Here is a 22156-nt window from a genome sequence, read left to right on the forward strand (position 1 = left end):
TCTAGCACTAATAAAGTGACTAAAGGAGGAAATGATCAACCAAGAGGTAGGTATCGTATTCACATATTTCAGAGTTTATGATTAATTTATGCCTAATCATATTATTCTATTAAATATGGTTCAAAACTGAATACGCACTAACTACGACAATGCCATTCTGTTACGCATGATTAGCACATTATTAGATGGTTCGTAAATATGATTGTTAAAAAGAAGGAAAACCTGAAATTTCCATATGTAAGAATTATTTGAAGCAAGGGTAACTTTACATTATTCTGTTTACTTTCAGGAGAATAAAATTGTAAATATAAACAATGAGTCAGCCGTCCGCCTCTCCTACAATTTTTATCTTCAATTGGCAAAACGATTACGAAGTTCATCAGATGGATATTTGATCAAAGGTTGTTTACACTAGGGGCGCGGAAGAATTTAGTCCGAATCTGATAAAACAAAGTGAATCAGTAAACCTATCAAGATGGACTGTGAATCAACGAATTCAAGATCTTAGTGAGGAAGTTGTTACTGCCAGCCCGCACGTCACCGCTGGTGCACTGCAAGCGGCTGCTCGCGGGCTGTTCTGGTGACCGCAGCCTGCACATGCCTGGTCTAGTGCGATGTTCGGTGGAACATTTGACATTTTCATTAATGTGAACTATACTACATAATACAAAATACAACATTAAGTAACGAATATATTCACTGTAAATAACGTCTAGCCAGTTGTTAGTTTCTAACAGTGCAGCACTTGTTATAAGGATAGGGTAGGTAGGTACTTACATCTATTCCGTCAACGAGGTTCAAGTAGGGAACGGTCACACTGTTGCTGTGTCTGTGCGCAAGTACCACCCACGCTAAACTGATGACACGCACTCCGTTCACAACACCCATGGTGTCGGAGGAACTTGAGGTGGCTAGGATGCGACGTCCGTTAGATATAGCCGAGAAAGCAAGCAAGAGCTCGCTACGTCGTCCTGAAGAAAACAACGCATGTATGAAAAGTCTGGTTACTCTGTCTAATATTGTTGTTCCAATGTAGCTAGTAAAACTTAAAATAACTAACACAAAATCATTTAGAACATACTCTTCAATGCACAGGATGGTGATCATTTTCACCAATGGAATTGACAGAGAATGATCAACATACTAACAGAATCCTTAGGCAAATGGAACCTCAAAATTAATGCAGCGAAAACAAAAACCATGATAATATGTAAGTCCAAGAAAACGCTTAACACACATCAAAATTGGCCCTGATAAAATTGAACAAGTGAAACAGTTTTGTTACCTAGGAACCCTAATCACGAGTGATAATTGGATCATATCAGAAGTCACAAAAACCATAGCAATGGCAAAGAGAGGCTTCCACGATAAAAAGCATCTGCTGGTCAATAAACATACAGATATTCAAACTCGCAAGGCCTTTGCAAAAATCTTTGTACGAAGCGTACTTCTGTACAGTTGCGAAAGCTGGACGTTAGGAGAGCAGGAAAAGAAAAGACTAGAGGCAATTGAAGTGGGATCTGGAATAGAATGCAGAGGATAATTTGGACTGAAATGAAGAGCAATACCGAAGTCCTTAGAGAGATAGGAGAAAAACGGAATGTGGTAACTGAAACTGAAAAACAGACAATAAAATTTGTTGGTCACATTCTGCGGCATGAAGAGTTCTTTTGTAACATAATTGAAGGACGAGTTGCAGGAAAAAGAGAAAGAGGACGACCCAGGGTGTCTTATTTTAAGAAACTGCTTTAGAAAATGAACTGTAAAGCCTACGACCAGTTGAAAAGACTGCCTCAAGATAGACATCTATGGCTGCGGCGACAAGTTTTAGCCTTTAGAATATGATGATGAGGAATTGAATTGAATTTGTGTTAGCAATGGATCTGATGATGAAAATCTGTTAAATAACGTCTACTTTATTCAGGTAATTACATCAGAAACTGAGAAGATACATGTAAACCCCAATGTTTTCTTTATATTGATTCAGTGTTCTTCCTCTCTTAATCTGTTTACCCTCCAGGGTTGGTATTTCCCTCGGACTCAGAGAGGGAACCCACCTCTACCGCCTCAACGGCAGTGTCCTGAAACGTCAGACATTGGGTCGGGAGATACAACTGGGGAGAATGACCAGTACCTCGCCCAGGCAGCCTCACCTGCTATACTAAACAGGCCCGGGTTCGATTCCCGGCTCTGCCACGAAATTTGAAAAGTGGTACGAAGGCTGGAACGGGGTCCACTCAGCCTCGGAAGGTCAACTGAGTAGAGGTTGGGTTCGATTCCCACCTCAGCCATCCTCGAAGTGGTTTTCCGTGGTTTCCCACTTCTCCTCCAGGCAAATGCCAGGATGGTACCTAACTTAAGGCCACGGCCGCTTCCTTCCCTCTTCCTTGTCTATCCCTTCCAATCTTCCCTTCCCTCAGCAAGGTCCCTGTTCAGCATAGCAGGTGAGGCCGCCTGGGCGAGGTACTGGTCATCCTCCCCACTTGTATCCCCCGACCCAGAGTCTGAAGCTCCAGGACACTGCCCTTGAGGCGGTAGAGATGGGATCCCTCGCTGAGTCCGAGGGAAAAAGCGACCCTGGAGGGTAAACAGATAAAGAAGAAGAAGTAGAAATCGAATTTCGTTGCCTATAGAACGTCACATACGAAGCAGAAAACTGGACCCGATCCTAAAGAAGATCAGCGTCAGAATCGACATTTATCAGCCAGCAAAACTCTGGTACTTCGGTCACATTGTCAGAAGATCGAAGGGGCAGGGGAAGACGATTAATGAAGGCCCAGAGGACACAATTGAGATGAGTGAATCAACTAAAGAGCGTAACTGGAGAGAACCACAAGTAATTCACCAAGTCTATGGTAAAGGGCCCCGTCGTGTAGGGGTAGCGTGCCTGCCTCTTATCCGATTCGATTCAGGGGCAGGTCAGGGATTTTTATCTGCATCTGAGGGATGGTTCGAGGTCCACTCAGCCTACATAATTAGAATTGAGGAGCTATCTGATGGTGAGATAGCGGCCCCGGTCTAGAAAGTCAAGAATAACGGCCGAGAGGATTCGTCGTGCTGACCACACGATAGCTCATAATCTGCAGGCCTTCGGGCTGAACAGCGGTCGTTTGGTAGGACAAGGCCCTTCAAGGGCTGTAGTACCATGGGGTCGGGGGGTCTATTGTAGAGACCCATGGAGATGGGTCGTTAAGGTGCTTGCTGTAGTACATGATGCTACTACACCCTTACGGAAGGAGAGAAAAAGATCATTTATTAACAGAATTCTCAAAACTTCATATTTTGTAATTGGCACCTCATAATGTCAAAGCTGTGAATCTTTAAACTGTAACTGAAGTTTATTTCCATGTTACTGGATAGATAGGCTACTAAAGCAGTTCTGGTAGGCAATTTGAGAGATTTCACGCATCGCTATTGATTAATCAATTTTAGATGAATGTGAAGACAACTGTGCTTCTCCATCCTCCCTACTCACCAGACCTAACCCTGGCAGATATTTTTCCATTCCCTAAACTAAAGGATACTAAAGAAAAAATATGAATAATCTGCTCCCTGTAATGGGCCTTCTATACGTCAATCCTATCAGAAGAGATGTTCCCACCTGTTGTTTCTGTGGTAGTTGGTATAGTTTTTTCTTTTTCTTTTTTTACTATTTGCTTTACGTCGTACCGACACAGTTAGGTCTTATGGTGACGATCGGATGGGAAAGGGCTAATGTGAGAAGGAAGTGGCCGTGGCCTAATTTAAGGTACAGCCTGGTGTGAAAATGAGAAACCACGGAAAACCATGTTCAGGACTGCCCACTATCTCTCGAACGAAAGCTCACAGCTGTGCGCCGCTAACCGCACGGCCAACTAGCTTGGTAGTTGGTAGAGACAACGAGCTAGAGGAATTAACCAGACGCGGATAAAATTGCTGAACCAAAGGCCACAACGCCAAGGAACCACAATTTGAAATGAGTTCATATGTTTCACAAATAAAATAGTGTTTCATATTTATATGTTTCTAGAACTCATCTCAGTTTAGATTTTTCCGGAAGGTCAAGGGAAGAAATTAGGTTCCTCCATTTACACTCTTGTTAGAATAAATATTCTAACCGAGAGGCCATATTTTGAATTAAAGCAGTGTCATGAAATCTGTTATAACATGCACTGTCAACTTCTTGAGCACCTATGGGCAGAATGAATACTCATTGCCAATAATAATAATAATAATAATAATAATAATAATAATAATAATAATAATAATAATAATAATAATAATAATAATAATAATAATAATAATAATTCTTTCTTATAATTGGCTTTACGTCGCACCGACACAGAGAGGTCTTATGGCGACGATGGGATAGGAAAGGGTTGGGAATTGGAAGGAGGCGGTCGTGGCCTTAATTAAGGTACAACCCTAGCATTTGCCTGATGTGAAAATGGGAAATCACGGAAAACCATATTCAGGGCTGCCGACTGTGAGGTTCGAACCCACCATCTCCCGGATGCAAGCTCACAGCTGCGCGGCCCTAACCGCACGGCCAACTCTCCCGGTAATAATAATAATAATAATAATAATAATAATAATAATAATAATAATAATAATAATCATTACCTTGTGGAGTTATTGCGTCATATGTGGTACTCAGGATGATCAGCAACAGAAATATCACAATCACCGCTCTGCAACAAGAAAAGAACAGTTATTAGTAATGACCAACTATAATCCTACTGATATACGTACTGTATTTTAAATATTTGAACCACTTGTGTTTAGCTACCAAGGTACATAACACTCAGAGGTTTTCGATTATAAAATAAAGTAAACTTGTGTCCTTGTCCCGAGGTGGTGCAGCTCTTTTCAGCCCCCCGCCCATGCAGGTGAGCTACAAGGACCATTTTAACCACATACCAGCTTTCCTGCCATTCTTAAATTTCTCCGTAATACCGGGAATCGAACACGGGCCTCCGACGACGGCAGCTAATAATTATTATAATAACCGCTACGCTACGGAGGCGGATAAAATTGGGAAGTGAAGTAGCGGTAACGGTCCCCTAGCCGAGTCTGGCAGTCCTGCTCATTTGTTACGCTAAATCACTAGCAGAATATTTTTTCTTGTGTGTATACGAGACCTCTTCACAGGATAATCGAACGTTTAAAATAACACGTTTAAGGCCCGATTTCATCAACACATGTTAAATATATACTAACAAGTAGTTAGTTAATACGGAGTTAGAAATTTAACATCTTGTTAAGTTTCTTGCGTTTCATCAAACTTTTCTTATGAAATGTTAACTAATCGACTGTTAACTCTCCCAATATTGCGAACTGGTACGAATCAAGGAGGCAGTGGTACGAACATGCTGTTTTACAGCGCGCTCCGATGCGCTTTTGTTTGAGCACAGCTGTAAAATATGGCGCGTGAAGTGAAACGGAATCGTAGTTCTAATTTTTCCTCCTTCGAAAAAGAGTTGTTAATTGAATTAGTTAGTAAATATATATTTACTGAGTGCACGCGCTCGGATGGCTTGACGATAAAAGAAAAGGACGAGGCGCGGGAAAAGTCCGCGAGGGTTTCAATGGGGTAAACAGATACTTTTTTTAGCGGGTATCCGCTGTCACCTAACAAAATCACTTCGTTAATTGTCCCACTTCAAACTGTGCTCCGATATGGGAGTTATTAAATATTGTATCAGTGGCGGTTTCTGGTACAGCGCAATGGAGCAATGAACCTCTAGTTTATATCAAATTGTACTCAACTACGTAATTTTTACAACTCCCTTGTCAATCTCGAAGCTCTTGCTAAATCCCTCTATCCGTAATTTACTCGTACTGGCTTTCAATTCATGTGAGCTGCGCAAGGTCTGTGGCTGGATACTTGTCTGGAATGAACCCCCTTACAAAGGCGATCTCTCCGTCCGTACAAAGGCGACGGGAGTGGCGAGGTGCGAGGGGACGAAAGCCAGCACTAAGGCAAGACCAGGATATCGCAGAAACGGATCTCTGTTCTTTACGCATGCGCAATAGGCCACTGTCTCAAGACTAGCTAGTCGTGTTGTTGGGGTTGGGGTATGTGCCTGCCATCTGTTGGCCTTACGGGAATTTGACTAGGCAACAGAGAATAGTGCACGTAACTAGCGCTAGTGTTGAAAAGCATCGTTACTACCAAAAGTCACATTAAACTGTCAAATTCCAATTAATATCTTGTCCTAAATATATCATTACTTACTAAACACCTATTAATTTGCCTTCTTTGGAATAATTACCTTTTGGAGAGAAACTTAACTCAAAAATCATTGAGGCAAAGAATAGCGGCAAGGCAATACCAATGAAAACTTTTAAATATAGTTGTTACTATTCCCATGACATCGGAAGCAAAAAGGTGTTTCTCTACCCTGAAGAGAATAAAGACTTTCTAGCGCAGCACAATGACCGAGGATAGACTTATTGCTCTTGCTATGTTGTCAATTGAAAGGAACTTTGTTCGAGACTCTGCGAACTTCAATGAAGCAGTTATTTCTTATTTTGCATGTGGTAAAACTCGGCATGTAGGCCTACCGTATTTTCTGCTCCTCTCGTATTTGATCACATTTCTAGAACGTATGTCATCTTAGTTTAGGAGGTTACGGCCCACGACGGAAGAGAAGCTGGCGGAGATGGGGAGAGGAGAGGTTGGGGGGGGGGGGAGGCAATTTTTTCTTCTTTTGAACCCCCAGTGATGAAAGTCACGCGCCGCCACTGTATTGTATTGTCGTGTGCAGAACCAGACCACCTAGCAAGTATATCCCTGATTTAGAGGTTAGACTCACTAATCACCTGAACATTAACAGAGAAATATCCCTTCCGATTACGATATATTTCGGCCCAATTGCCTCCAGGTGATTGGCTTCTTACATGTGTGCAATCTATTGCACGTAGAACAAACACCAGGAAAACGGCTTATTTCATAGAAGTCGCGGATAATTTGCTGACGCTCTTCTACTGAAGGGAATGTTATATAAATCCTTCTCATGGATGCTATTGCTGCAGACACTCGACAAACAACTCTATTAACAGTGGCTTTAAAAATTCCAGCATTGTCTCCGGCCATTATGTGAAAATAACCAGTAGCAAAAACTCGTAATATTATCAGTACCTGCAACATTGGAGAAAGAGGTAAGTTTCTCTTCGTAGGATATTCTAACCTCACTTGAATTTCGTCAACAACCTTAGCAACAACTGTTTTCGATAACCTGTATCTATGAAGAAAGTTCGGATCCGTCAAATTTTCAAAGTCGCTGAACTCTTCTTCGATCAGGATTGTTTTGTAAAAGATCTAAATAGAGCAATTCCGCCTCGAAAGCGAGATTCACAGCAGCCATTTTGGAACGTTGCTAAATGCTAATGTTAGCCATTTAACATTGGAAATGGCTGATGTTAACTTTAATACGCAGTTTAACATTTGTTGATGAAACGCAAATTTTCTTAAATCGTATGTTAAAATGATTTAACACCTTGTTAAGTACTAACATGTGTTGATGAAACCGGACCTAAGGGGCTTACCTGCAGCCAAGTTGGCTTTGTACTCCTTACCCCTATTAACACAATTCTTTCAAAGCTCTTCCACTTAAGGAAGCAGTGCTGTTGTAGGCAATTTGAGGGATCTCACGCGTCGTTATTGATTCGTCAATTCTGGACAAATATGACAACAACTGTGCTTCTCCATCCTCCCTACTCACCAGACCTAGCCCAGGTAGACATTTTCCATTCCTTAAACTGAAATTCATCTTGGAACGACAACGATTTCAGTCTATTGAAAAGATCAAACTGAAATCACAGGTGGAACTGCTGTGTGATTATAAATATCAGAGAAGCAATGCGAGTCATTACGTTAAAGAAAATTTGCAACTAGGAACCAGAAAGGTATTACTACAGACGAACAACGAGTCAGAGCTCATGGCCGACATCTTCACCAGGTAGTGAAACCCCCTAGCTAGTAGGCAGTCGTGCATCGAAGTTTTAGAACTCTGATGTACAAGCCTGCTCTGACGTGAAGCATACGATCCCCGTAGTCTCCGACTGCTAGTTAATTGACACAGTTTGTATGAACTGTAAGGAAAAATCGGTAAGAGTGGTGTATGAAGAATATTTTACATTGTATCGAAGAAGAACGGGGAGAACCCACCCTATGCTCGGGCAAGGATTTTGAAAGATTAATAACATACCCATCATACGTCATAAGTGAACAATAAATGATATAAATGTAAGCAAAGAGGTGAAAGACGATATTATGATGGCGTCTGAGAAGCTATATGCTCTCTACATAACGGCATTTCGTAAAACTCAGAGGGAAGAGGCTTCTGAAAGTGACACAGAAACTGTTTAACTGAGGTACAAAGTCTGGTTTGATTTGAACATTAAACGTACGTAATTCCGAGGTACTAGCGGTAACAAAAAGGCCGTGGAACTAAGCGATCGGCTGTGATGCACAATAATTTTTAAGATGTGCAGCTCTATAATGTGCGGCAACCTTAATATAAACTCTTCTCCGTTTATACTGCACTACTCTTCTCTCTGGAGTTAGTCCTATATTACTCGCACGTAACCCACTATGCAACACACCCCACCGTGCAAGTTGGACGTGCTGTAAGGGCCGAGCACCTGTGAGCTTGCATTCCAGAGATAGTGTGTTCGAACACAGCTGTCGGCAGCCCTGAAGATAGTTTTCAGTGGTTTCCCATCTTCATACGAGATACGTGCGGCCACGGCCGCTTCCTTCCCACTCCCAGCCCTTGTCTACCCCATCGTTACCATAAGACCTGTCTGTGTCGGTGCGACGTAAAGCAAACTGTAAAAACATTGGTGGTATGCTGTCACTATTGTAGCGGCCGCAGGGTTTTGTACAATTACTTATAAGAAATAAAACCAAACTCTATCGCAAACATCACACGCAAAACCAAATTCATTGTCCAGAAAAAGACTGTTTAAAATACTTGCTGCAAGATACATCAATGCAATTTCAACGTTATTCACGAGTAGTTTCTTCACTCACATCCAATTGTGGAATGTTCAAATCCACTGGTTCACTTTTCGTGTCGTACTTGATGTAGGTGCATATTCATTTACTTCAAAGTGGTTATTGAAAATTGTTTTCGCTGTTTGAATTTCTCAAAGTAACGCCTATTAAGCTCTTTCCGTTCAATTCATTTTATTCCTTCATCATTCACTTTTCTCGTTTCAACTTTTTCTTTTGCACGTTTTTGCCGAATCCTAAGCAAATTTTCCTCTTCCAATATCAAACTTGTTATTCTAGATAACTGAGCACGATATACACTGACTGACAGTGACAATGCAACACCAAGGAGGAGTGGTTCGAAAGGGATGAAAGTTGGGGAAAAAACAGAGACGGCACGGATGAATAATTGATGTTTATTTCAAACCGATATGCAGGTTACACAATGCGCACGGCATCGACTCAGTAGGATGTAGGACCACCGCGAGCGGCGATGCACGCAGAAAGACGTCGAGGTACAGAGTCAATAAGAGTGCGGATGGTGTCCTGAGGGATGGTTCTCCATTCTCTGTCAACCATTTGCCACAGTTGGTCCTCCGTACGAGGCTGGGGCAGAGTTTGCAAACGGCGTCCAATGAGATCCTACACGTGTTCGATTGGTGAGAGATCCGGAGAGTACGCTGGCCACGGAAGCATCTGTACACCTCGTAGAGCCTGTTGGGAGATGCGAGCAGTGTGTGAGCGGGCATTATCCTGCTGAAACAGAGCATTGGGCAGCCCCTGAAGGTACGGGAGTGCCACCGGCCGCAGCACATGCTGCACGTAGCGGTGGGCATTTAACGTGCCTTGAATACGCACTAGAGGTGACGTGGAATCATACGCAATAGCGCCCCAAATCATGATGCCGCGTTGTCTAGCGGTAGGGCGCTCCACAGTTACTGCCGGATTTGACCTTTCTCCACGCCGACGCCACACTCGTCTGCGGTGACTATCACTGACAGAACAGAAGCGTGACTCATCGGAGAGCACGACGTTCCGCCATTCCCTCATCCAAGTCGCTCTAGCCCGGCACCATGCCAGGCGTGCACGTCTATGCTGTGGAGTCAATGGTAGTCTTCTGAGCGGACGCCGGGAGTGCAGGCCTCCTTCAACCAATCGACGGGAAATTGTTCTGGTCGATATTGGAACAGCCAGGGTGTCTTGCACATGCTGAAGAATGGCGGTTGACGTGGCGTGCGGGGCTGCCACCGCTTGGCGGCGGATGCGCCGATCCTCGCGTGCTGACGTCACTCGGGCTGCGCCTGGACCCCTCGCACGTGCCACATGTCCCTGCGCCAACCATCTTCGCCACAGGCGCTGCACCGTGGACACATCCCTATGGGTATCGGCTGCGATTTGACGAAGCGACCAACCTGCCCTTCTCAGCCCGATCACCATACCCCTCGTAAAGTCGTCTGTCTGCTGGAAATGCCTCCGTTGACGGCGGCCTGGCATTCTTAGCTATACACGTGTCCTGTGGCACACGACAACACGTTCTACAATGACTGTCGGCTGAGAAATCACGGTACGAAGTGGGCCATTCGCCAACGCCGTGTCCCATTTATCGTTCGCTACGTGCGCAGCACAGCGGCGCATTTCACATCAGGAGCATACCTCAGTGACGTCAGTCTACCCTGCAATTGGCATAAAGTTCTGACTACTCCTTCTTGGTGTTGCATTTGCTCTGTCAGTCAGTGTATTCACAATAACATCTAACCTCCAGCTGAGCGCGTGAGTCAACATAGCGCCATCTTGTAACAGAGTATGCGTGTGATGTCACATCTTTAGTACAAATTATGTCTTACTTTGAAGCGCTATTTCATGAAAACTACGTCTCAGATCTTTATTATTATTATTATTATTATTATTATTATTATTATTATTATTATTATTATTATTATTATTATTATTATTATTATTATTATTATTATTATTATTATTATTATTATTATTTACAACAGGTAGCCTCTTCTTTTACCCGTCAATTGAGGCATTAAACATAATTGTAAGTTAAATATTCTCGGTGCTATACGCGTTCTACCCAAACACTAAAATAATGTACGAGGTTTGGAACTTAAATAGTGGCAACACTGCTGTGGAGACGCTATACAAGGGAATCTAATATTGTCGCTGATAGCACACGTTGGTTACATACCTACCTTACCTCAGAGCAAATGGACTCGCCCTTCCCACATCACCTGCGTGCGCACAAGAGAGAGAAACACAGTCACGTGTGAGCTAGCGGTCTAACGTAACGTTGTCACTATGTTTTCGAAACAGGAACAACGGAGTTGGATCCAGATTGAATGTGCCAGAGGTCGTACAGCACGACAGTGTCATCAAGGTCTTCAAGAGGCTTGCGGGGAATCTGCATTGCCTTACAGAACAGTGGTGCATTGGGTAAAAGCCTTCAACGATGGCCGGCAAACTGTGGCGGACATTCATCGGGTAGGTCGTCCTACGAGTGAAGAAGAAGAAGACGATTCGTGAGCATTCGCTTCAGAACTGTTCCAGAGATTCGACAGACAGTAGACCGCTCCATTCGCACCATCAAGAGAACAGGCTCTGGTAAAGGTATACTACGACTTCCACATCGCTGGCAACGGGACTACATTGAAGGACAGTAAAGGTTGCTAACATGTAACTCTTTTGTATCTGTTGTAAATAATTAGTTGCCACTATTTAAGTTCCAACCTTCGTATGTTGGGTATTGAGCCCGAAGGCTGGCTTGATCCTCCATAGCTCCACCAATAGCTCTCATAGATGGTCTAAGCGTCACTGAAGAGGCATACTAGGGAAGTGAGTGAGATAGTTTCCCGTTGCTTTCCTCACCGAGTGGCCGTAGCCTTAATTAGTGTACAGCCCTAGCATTTGCCTGGTGTGAAAATGGGAAACCACGGAAAACCATCTTCAGGGTTGCCGACAGTGGGGTTCGAACCCACTATCTACCGAATACTGGATACTGCCCGCACTTAAGCGACTGCAGCTATCGAGCTCGGTAAATTTATTCTAGTCCATACCAGAAGACAGAGTGCACTATAAACACATCTCGCCAGCAAAGGCTTGCAAACACTAAAAGCGTCTTAACATTTTTTTCTTTCCACGTCCCCGTTGTAGAGGAATGTAAGTCTGCGTTAAAAAGAACATACCTCTCATCCCCTCGCCAAGTTCAGTGCGAGTGGGAATAGGTGATTTTGTTCAGCTCTAGATATTAGCTTTATTATAGTTTAGTAAGTCACTCCATGTGCAGAAGTCCCCAAATAGAGACTCCAGAGAATGACTAAATAACTGTCAAACTTATTCGGCAACTGTGATTACAGAAGGTCGTTCTGGATCTCTGGTGACGAGTTTTAAGACCGCTGGGGGCGCTGTTATCAACATGAGCACGTCAAAACGGGGAGTGACGATTTCTGTCAGTACTGCGAACCTGTGTGTAGAGTTTCGTGACATTAGCTGCAACGATGCCGAAGAGGATTGACCCTTCCTAGGAGGGCTACATAACAGCCCTTTCCGATGATAAATATAGTTATTCTGCAATCCAAGGAATGTGCAAGAAGCGTGATTTCTTGATTTCAAAGAACGGAATCTGTGCTGTATTGAATTAAAAACGCAAAGGCCGACAGCTTAATTCCAGAGGTTAAAACAACAGGCAAACCCACGACGAGCCACTAGCCGTACACCAGAAGTGGTGAGTAAACTTAAGGTCCTTGACTCAGGTGGTAACCCTGCCATCCAAAGAACTATCACACGTAAGTTGGGGATGTCTGTTTCAACAGTTAACACCAAGGACCTGCAATTAGAAGAGCAGCATAAGCGCCGAGCTTACAAGCCTTGTCACATTTCGGAACGTCGCACTAACGCAAACAGCTGTATGAGGGCTATCTGGCAGGCGAGAGATGGAAAAATGTGGTGACACTGAACGAAGCATGTACCTTAATGATTGTAACAAACCTATCTCTATTTACTACCGCCATAGAGACAATTTTTTAGAAATCAACATTGTATTAGTTTTCCAAGGGGTTTCATGATCATCGCTGGACACTGCTACTCGTACAATAGCAAGTTAACCATTCGCCTTCTTGCTAGTAATGTGAAGGCGAACTCTACATGCTATCAACAAGAGGTTTCAACACTCATTTCCAACACAGATATCCCAGCACTGTAGGGGAGGGCGAAAAATCAGGTATGGGTATATCAAGGTAAAGAATGGAGATGGAAACTGCAATGCATGCAGTTCTTTTTACTGATATTCCGGTGAAGGCATCCATGGACTTTTGTGCATTTAGACTCCTAACAAGGGCCTTAGGAAATAGACGTCCATGCACTACCAATGGCCTCTGGAAAGCCTGTCAGAAAGAGTGGGATAAGTCAGACATGCTAGCTGTGCGAAAAAGTCTGCTGCAATGGAAATTACGTTGTCGGGCTATAGCTAGGAATGCTGGCTTTCCAACTGAGCATGATAGTTGATGGAGGCATGGCTTTTCATATAAGCTAATTACCCTTCAAACATCATCCGCGGAGATCCTCAGCGACCTTTTGTAGTTGCTCACCTCAAAGCACATGACGTGTAAAAAGCTGTATGGTGAACGACGTTGAAGTCTTGAGAACTTACATTGTTATCCAGTCGACAAGTCTCAGCTCTTTGCTAAGGTTGGTCTGACAGTCTTCCTCTGACACTGTAGCTTGGAAGCCTACTTCCTCGAGGATGGCGTTCAGGAAAATCTCGATATCTTGAGCAGCACAGGAAGATGGCACACAGACTGCGATCTCCATAGTTAACTTGTCTAAGACGGTAAGTGACTCATCCTGGAACACAACATTCGTATCGAGTAGCGGTACATCAGTCGGTTTGATAAAGAATACTGTAATGTAACGCATTTTAAACGTCAGCAAAATGTACGTTAAGTACATACATCAACAACACGGTTAAACTCGGAAGAACTAAATACTTCATAAGAAAAATCCATTCGTTGATGGTCAAGGAATTTCCTAAGATTTAATATTATCTCATTACATTAACAAAATATTTTCCTGCTTCACTCACTTTGTATGGGAATTCTGATGATGAATGTGAAAATATTTCGTCCAGTGGCTTTGTACAGGACGGATTGTAACTTTTCAAACTGAAAAGTTTTGGTGGAACATCCCTTTGAGCAAATTCTCCTCTCCGCGAGATATGCATCATTTATAACAGTGCAGTTCGTAAAGATTACTTCCTGGACTTCAGTTCACCAGTTAAGACCTTCATGATATATTTCGTACCATCAAACCAAACCAAACCCAACCCCGTGACGAAACAGCCCCGAAGAGCCTTGGCCCACCAAGCGACCACTGTTCAACCCTAAGGCCTGCAGATTACGAGGTGTTGTGTGGTCGGCATGACGAACACTCTCGGCCGTTATTCTTGGCTTTCTAGACCGGTTTCATAACATCAACAAGTTTAAAAACTCTCGATTACATTGTACATTCCATATTTCTCTAATAATGTATATAGAATGTAAATTATTTCCTGTTGCATTATACCATTAATTATAAAGAGAGAAAGTTCGTTTTTTGTTTGTTTATTTATCAATGGAGGGTATCTCGGGAAACACTCAACAACCGATTTCAGTAATTCCTACACAGTTAGAAAGCTTATTTCTTCAACATTATTGTGGCTAGATTATCAGGAGAGCAGGCAGATTAAGAAAGTTGAGCAAGTTCGAAATAATTGTGCGGCTGAGACCCTTAAAATTAAATATGCTGTCTCAAATTATGTGGATAGCATTTGTATCTGTTAATGAACCCCCCCCCCCAAAAGTTCGCGATAGCGCATGTCTGTCTTCAATAGATAACTCACAATGAGCACTTTAATGATTATTAGTATTCATGGTTCATCAAACGGTAAGTGTATGGACCAATATCGTAAAATCCTTCAAGATATCACGAAAATAAACCACACAGTAAGCGAGAAAATTTAATAACAATCTATAATATATCCCGCAAAATGTATTTGCGGTCGGTAGTAGTAGTTAATACGGGGTCGGGGATGAGATGAATTTATATGGTATGTTTTAACGGCCGGATGCCCTTGATAACGTTAACCTCAGTTGAGGAGTTAATGATGAAATGAATGAAGTTGGGTAAGGAGATGGGAGGAACCAGCTGTGACTGATGATTAGGAAGCAGTGCTTAAGAACACGCACTCCGCCATCTACTTTCATACATGCAAACTACATATATTTCCATGGAGCGATGATGTGCTACATTGCTTTATAGCAACGCGAGCTACTCTTGGTTGAAATTCATATCCTCCAGGATTGCGCCTTTCTAGCCTAAGATCGCCCCACTATTTCACGTCTATCCACGCTACCATACGTTTCACATCAAGATCGGGAAGCTCCTTTCTTAATCCTATGCTTAAACCTTTCCTTAAGTCTGTAACCGTACGTATGTACGATCCCCGAGTTTTTAGGTTAGGAAATTTTCGTATATAGTTTGTAAGGTTAAAATCATGTAATTTTGTTTATTTACCATGTAAAAACGTAATATTATAAGAAGAATGTATAGTTAGGGAATATTGCATATGTTCATCATTATATTTTGTATAAATTTCCGTTTGGGTAAGAGTCTGTAAATATGGCCTAGCCGTTAGGATTGTGCAACCGGGAAAACTGCGACTATATCGGGAAGGACGGTTGAAGTCAGTTGGATGTGTTGCAACAGGTGGCTTGAAAACACGGGGTACGGCAGGTTGTATCGGTTGAAGAATTGGAGTGAATCAATGTGGACATACATGAGTGGACGGTCTATGTCACATCATATACTCGATAGCCAATGCGAGGGCTTTGTTTTGAGCGAGGTTTGTGTTGACAAAGTGACGCGGGAAGAAGTGCCGGTGTGAGCGTTGCTACCAGTGAACTTTTCAGGACGCGATAACCACGTGTAGCAAGGATATATAAGTGGGTACGCGTGTGCGGCGAGTCATTCTGATTCTGATTCTGATTCTGATTCTCATTGTGTTTCCGACTCTGATGCTGATACTGAGTGTTTCTCATTTGTACTGGTCTGCGGGAGCGACGTATTTGCGCAGTTTGCTATACGATCTGCTATTGTACGTGAGTATCTGTTCCGGAGCGATCAAGGTATAATCTCAACAACTTACCGGCTTTGCAGTGGACTTTCTGTAAAAAGAAAGTGTTTGTTTGGAACTTGTCACCCGAGTATGCAGCTTCAGTTGATGAAGAATTTTGCTATTTGCTTGCCTCTGGAGATGTAACACTTTCTGTCCAGCCAGCAATTGGAAAGAATTCAAGACGTCGACGAAGAAGTGTAAATAAGGTTAGGGATGCTCGTCTTAAGAAGGTTGCATCCATATGTAGAGAAATAGTCGTCGTACTTTTCTCTACCAGATTAGAATTCACGGTAACAGTGAAGTGCGAAGGGGCTCTTACCTGGAGGTATGTTAAAAGTATAATGATGTTCTATGTTTATTGAAGATTTTAATGATGTGTAATTTGCCTTTGTAAGACGGCAAACGAGTAAATCTCGTGAAGAGATGATTTTGTTGGGTGGTATTGTGTATATTAGCTCTATGTAAACGGCCAGCACTAAGTGGGTTGCATTAGTGTTGATTTTGTTTGTGTTTGTCACATATTAGTTATTATTCGATGTTCTATGTTTATTGAAGATTTTAATGATGTGTAATTTGCCTTTGTAAGACGGCAAACGAGTAAATATCGTGAAGAGATGATTTTGTTGGGTGGTATTGTGTATATTAGCTCTATGTAAACAGCAAGCACTAAGTGGGTGGCATAAGTGTTGGTGTTTGTCACATATTAGTTCTTATTCTGGGAGTAAAGTCATAGAATCAAACTTTAAGTGAGTCTTTTGTCAGTGGAGTAAGGCTGAACCTGGCATGTTACCCAAATTTAATTTCAGGGGTTATATAGCAAACAGGTAAGGTTACAAAGCAAGTCTGGAGCCTCGTCAGCCTGATGACCGTCGCCTTGGGAGAGGGAGTGGCTCGTTGCTCTACATAATTAAATATTCCTGCAAGTGTTTTGCAGGTGGCGCCCATTATCCTTGTTATTTTCACTTAGTTGAGTCAACGTTTATCTGTTCAGTACATCAATAAATTGCAAAAGTTACAAGTCTGTGTCACACTAGGCTAGTTTACTAGCAGCTACTATGGGCGGCTAGTGCTTGTGGCTCGACTAGCGTCAAGTAGATCTGTAACACAAGGCTAGTACTGGTAGATAATTACTCGTGGCTAATAACACAGTTGTTAAAGAAACTCTCTGGGTATGCAAGGCTGCGTCTATTGTATCCTTCTTCATATGCAAATCACACGTGGGATTCCACAAACATTCATGCTTTCTGGAAATGTTCAAGAAATCTATAATTTGTTTTCGGTTCCACTTTAATGCTCCTACAAAGAACCGAAATACTTGACCTGCTGTGCACGTGTTTGTTCCTTAACTAACAAAAATACAAGCTGCCACTGTTCCATGAGTAATGTGGTGTGGGCAACTATAGCCCAGATGGCTTTCAGTCAGTCTATTGGCAATCGCCTAAGTGAGTGGACGAGAAGTCCCTCAGATTGCCTTCACAATTATTGTCGTTTTTTGAGCGACAGAGTTTACCAAACCCCAGCTCACCAGCAATGTGGCACTTTTATGCCCGAGTACTTTTCTCAAGTGTATCTATTTCTTTTCTAAAAATTAATGTATAATTTGTCTCTGCATGAGAGGAAGTATTTAAATAAATATTAAAAAATGGTAATTGACGTCTATTCACTATTATACTGGGAGATGAATATCACTGCTTTATATGAAGACAAGTTTAGAGGACACAATCAGGGTAAAATTTTACTGAACATATACTGCAGACTGGTGTTTTACAATCTGAGCATCCATGGGCGCCCGCAAGGGGGGGCCAGGGGGGGCACTTGCCCCCCCTGGAATTCTAAAATGTTGATGTTCAATTGTTTAATATCATGCCAGATTATTTCATAAACTGCAATTACTGACAGTCACCTAGCATCTGTTATAACCGGAAATTTCTGTAAACAATTTAATGTTGCTGACGTTATATTGGTTTTTATATTCAAGAAAATTGTTAATGTGCCCCTCCCTGGAAAAGATCCTGTGGGCGCCCATGTGAGCATCTGATAATTCCTCCCCTGATTCATCCTCCCTATCAGAGATATCTTGTCCAGTTTTGATGTCATGATCGCTTTGAAACCTAGGTGCAACCTGGTGCATCGCTACTATAATAGATCTCTTCAGCGTAGATAATATTATTTACCCAGTCTCCAAATTCAGAACCATTCACATTCAAAGCTGTTTTAGAGGAAATCACTAATTTAAAAAAAAATGAAATTGCGTATGGCTTTTAGTGCCGGGATGTGTCCGAGGACTTCGGCTTGCCAGTGCAGGTCTTTTGATTTGACTCCCGTAGGTGACCTGCGCGTCGTGATGAGGATTAAGTGATGATGAAGACGACCCATAGACCCAGTCCCCGTGCCAGGGGAATTAACCAATTATGGTGAAAATTTCCGACCCTGCCGGGAATAGAACCCGGGACCCCTCTGACCATAGACCAGCACGCTAACCATTTAGCCATGGAGCTGCACATTAATAAAGAAACGTTGAACGAAAATAAAAGCTAGTAAACTAAAATGCATGTCTTCCCCAAGTTGAGTGAGTCCGGATTTTACAATATATATATATATATAAGCTTATGATAGTGTTCACAACAAATACTGTTTGTAGCCCTCGTATCTATTTACATTTGTGGTTAACAAGCGCGTGATCATATATATGAATGCAGTTCACGAGATGAAATAGCAACAACCCATTCTTCGGAACTCTAGGTGACGCGGAACTGTTTACCTTGATACGATCAATCAATCAATAAATCAATACTGATCTGCATTTAGGGCAGTCGCCCAGGTGGCAGACTTCCTATCTGTTGCTTTCCTAGCCTTTTCCGAAATGATTTCAAAGAAATTGGAAATTTATTGAACATCTCCCTTGGTAAGTTATTCTAATCCCTAACTCCCCTTCCTATAAATGAATATTTGCCACAGTTTGTTCCCTTGAGTTCTAACTTTATCTTCATATTGTGATCTTTCCTACTTTTAAAAACGCCACTCAAACTTATTCGTCTACTAATGTCATTCCACGCCATCTCTCCGCTGACAGCTCGGATCATACCACTTAGTCGAGCAGCTCTTCTTCTTTCTCTCAATTCTTCCCAACCCAAACATTGCAACATTTTTGTAACGCTACTCTTTTGTCGGAAATCACCCAGAACAAATCGAGCTGCTTTTCTTTGGATTTTTTTCCAGTTCTTGAATCAGGTAATCCTGGTGAGGGTCCCATACACTGGAACCATACTCTAGTTGGGGTCTTACCAGAGACTTATATATGCACTCTCCTTTACTTCCTTACTACAACCCCTAAACACCCTCATAACCATGTGCAGAGATCTGTACCCTTTATTTACAATCCCATTTATGTGATTACCCCAAGATATCTTTCCTTATATTAACACTTAGGTAGTTACAATGATCCCCATAAGGAACTTTCACCTCATCAACGCAGTAATTAAAACTCAGAGGACTTTTCCTATTTGTGAAACTCACAACCTGACTTTTAACCCCGTTTGTCAACATACCATTGCCTGCTGTCCATCTCACAACATTTTCGAGGTCACGTTGCAGTTGCTCACAATCTTGTAACTTATTTATCACTCTATAGAGAATAACATCATCCGCAAAAAGCCTTACCTCCGATTCCAGTCCTTTACTCATATCATTTATATATATAAGAAAACATAAAGGTCCGATAATACTGCCTTGAAGAATTCCCCTCTTAATTATTACAGGGTCAGATAAAGCTTCACCTACTCCAATTCTCTGAGATCTATTTTCTAGAAATATAGCAACGCATTCAGTCACTCTTTTGTGGAGTCCAATTGCACTCATTTTTGCCAGTAGTCTCCCTTGATCCACCCTATCAAATGCTTTAGACAGGTCAATCGCGATACAGTCCATTTGACCTCCAGAATCCAAGATATCTGCTATATCTTGCTGGAATCCTACAAGTTGAGCTTCAGTGGAATAACCTTTCCTAAAACCGAACTGCCTTCTATCAAGCCAGTTATTAATTTCACAAACATGTCTAATATAATCAGAAAGAATGCCTTCCCGAAGCTTAGATACAATACATGTCAAACTTACTGGCCTGTAATTTTCAGCTTTATGTCTATCACCCTTTCCTTTATACACAGGGGCTACTATAGCAACTCTCCATTCATCTGGTATAGCTCCTCGGACCAAACAATAATCAAATAAGTACTTCAGATATGGTACTATATCCCAACCCATTGTCTTTAGTATATCCCCAGAAATCTGATCAATTCCAGCCGCTTTTCTAGTTTTCAACTTTTGTATCTTATTGTAAATGTCATTATTATCATATGTAAATTTTATTATTTCTTTGGCCTTAGTCTCCTCCTCTATCTCGACATTATCCTTGTAACCAACAATCTTTACATACTGCTGACTGAATACTTCTGCCTTTTGAAGATCCTCACATACGCACTCCCCTTGTTCATTAATTATTCCTGGAATGTCCTTCTTGGAACCTGTTCCTGTCTTAAAATACCTATACATACCCTTCCATTTTTCACTAAAATTTGTATGACTGCCAATTATGCTTGCCATCATTTTATCCTTAGCTGCCTTCTTTGCTAGATTCAATTTTCTAGTAAGTTCCTTCAATTTCTCCTTACTTCCACAGCCATTTCTAACTCTATTTCTTTCCAGTCTGCACCTCCTTCTTAGTCTCTTTATTTCTCTATTATAATAAGGTGGGTCTTTACCATTCCTTACCACCCTTAATGGTACAAACCTGTTTTCGCATTCCTCAACCATTTCTTTAAACCCATCCCAGAGTCTGTTTACATTTTTATTTACCGTTTTCCACTGATCATAGTTACTTTTTAGAAACTGCCTCATGCCTGCTTTATCAGCCATATGGTACTGCCTAACAGTCCTACTTTTAAGACCTTCCTTTCTATCACATTTATTTTTAACTACCACAAAAACAGCTTCATGATCACTAATACCATCTATTACTTCAGTTTCCCTATAGAGCTCATCTGGTTTTATCAGCACCACAGCCAGGATATTTTTCCCTCTGGTTGGTTCCATCACTTTCTGAATCAGCTGTCCTTCCCATATTAACTTATTTGCCATTTGTTGGTCATGGTACCTGTCGTTCGCATTTCCTTCCCAATTGACATCTGGCAAATTCAGATCTCCCGCTACAATCACATTTCTTTCCATGTCGTTTCCCACATAGCTGACTATCCTATCAAATAATTCCGAATCCGCGTCAGTGCTACCCTTTCCCGATCTGTACACTCCAAATATATCAATCCAAATATTATCTTTAGAAATGAACCTTACACCTAGAATTACATGTGTCTCATCTTTAACTTTTTCGTAGCTTACAAATTATTCTTTCACCAGAATGAACACTCTCCCTCCCACCCTTCCTATCCTATCTCTACGATACACACTCCAGTGCCGTGAGAAAATTTCTGCATCCATGATTACAATATCTGGTAATATCTGGTAAATATACATCTATTAAATTACTTAATTCTATTCCTTTCCTTACAATACTTCTACAGTTCAACACTAACAATTTTATGTCGATGACAGTGCACGCGTAAGGAATCGTCTTGTTCAACTAACATTAATTAGTAAACACTAGGAGATTAATTAAACAGAGGAACTTACCATTTTGCTCGATGTCTTTTTCCCTCTGAAGTCCAGTGGCAGTCCCCTCATTCGGCTGCTCACATGGTACTGGAGGGATGGTCTTGTCTTGTCGACGCCAACGGAAGCCAAGCAATATTTCCCAGTAAAAACTGGCAGGTCAATTCCAATGCAGTTATCGAAGTTCCCAAGATGGATAGTTTGTCCCGTTGTAATACCTTCCGGGATTTTGGTTGAAGAATCAAACACTGGAATAAAGGGCACAAATACAGAAGCAGCTCGGTGTATGGTTGTTAGAGAGAGTACTTCATCTTGACCTTTTTGTTCAACATTAGTAAAAAATACCCAGTATCTGCGTGTCT

General features: G+C 41.9%; 1 protein-coding gene across 1 annotated transcript in view; it reads right to left on the minus strand.

Annotated features, from left to right (window-relative positions):
* LOC136867122 (nose resistant to fluoxetine protein 6) overlaps positions 1-22156 on the minus strand; it is a 97202-nt gene that overhangs the window by 65755 nt on the left and 9291 nt on the right. Inside the window, exons 2-5 of the mRNA XM_068226814.1 lie at positions 21816-22042; positions 13632-13825; positions 4603-4670; positions 778-971 (exon numbers count right to left, since the gene is read on the minus strand). Coding sequence (XP_068082915.1) covers positions 778-971; positions 4603-4670; positions 13632-13825; positions 21816-22042 — 683 coding nt within the window. The remainder of the gene's footprint in view (positions 1-777; positions 972-4602; positions 4671-13631; positions 13826-21815; positions 22043-22156) is intronic.

This window comes from Anabrus simplex, chromosome 3, assembly GCF_040414725.1.
Source record: "Anabrus simplex isolate iqAnaSimp1 chromosome 3, ASM4041472v1, whole genome shotgun sequence".
NCBI lineage: Eukaryota > Metazoa > Arthropoda > Insecta > Orthoptera > Tettigoniidae > Anabrus > Anabrus simplex.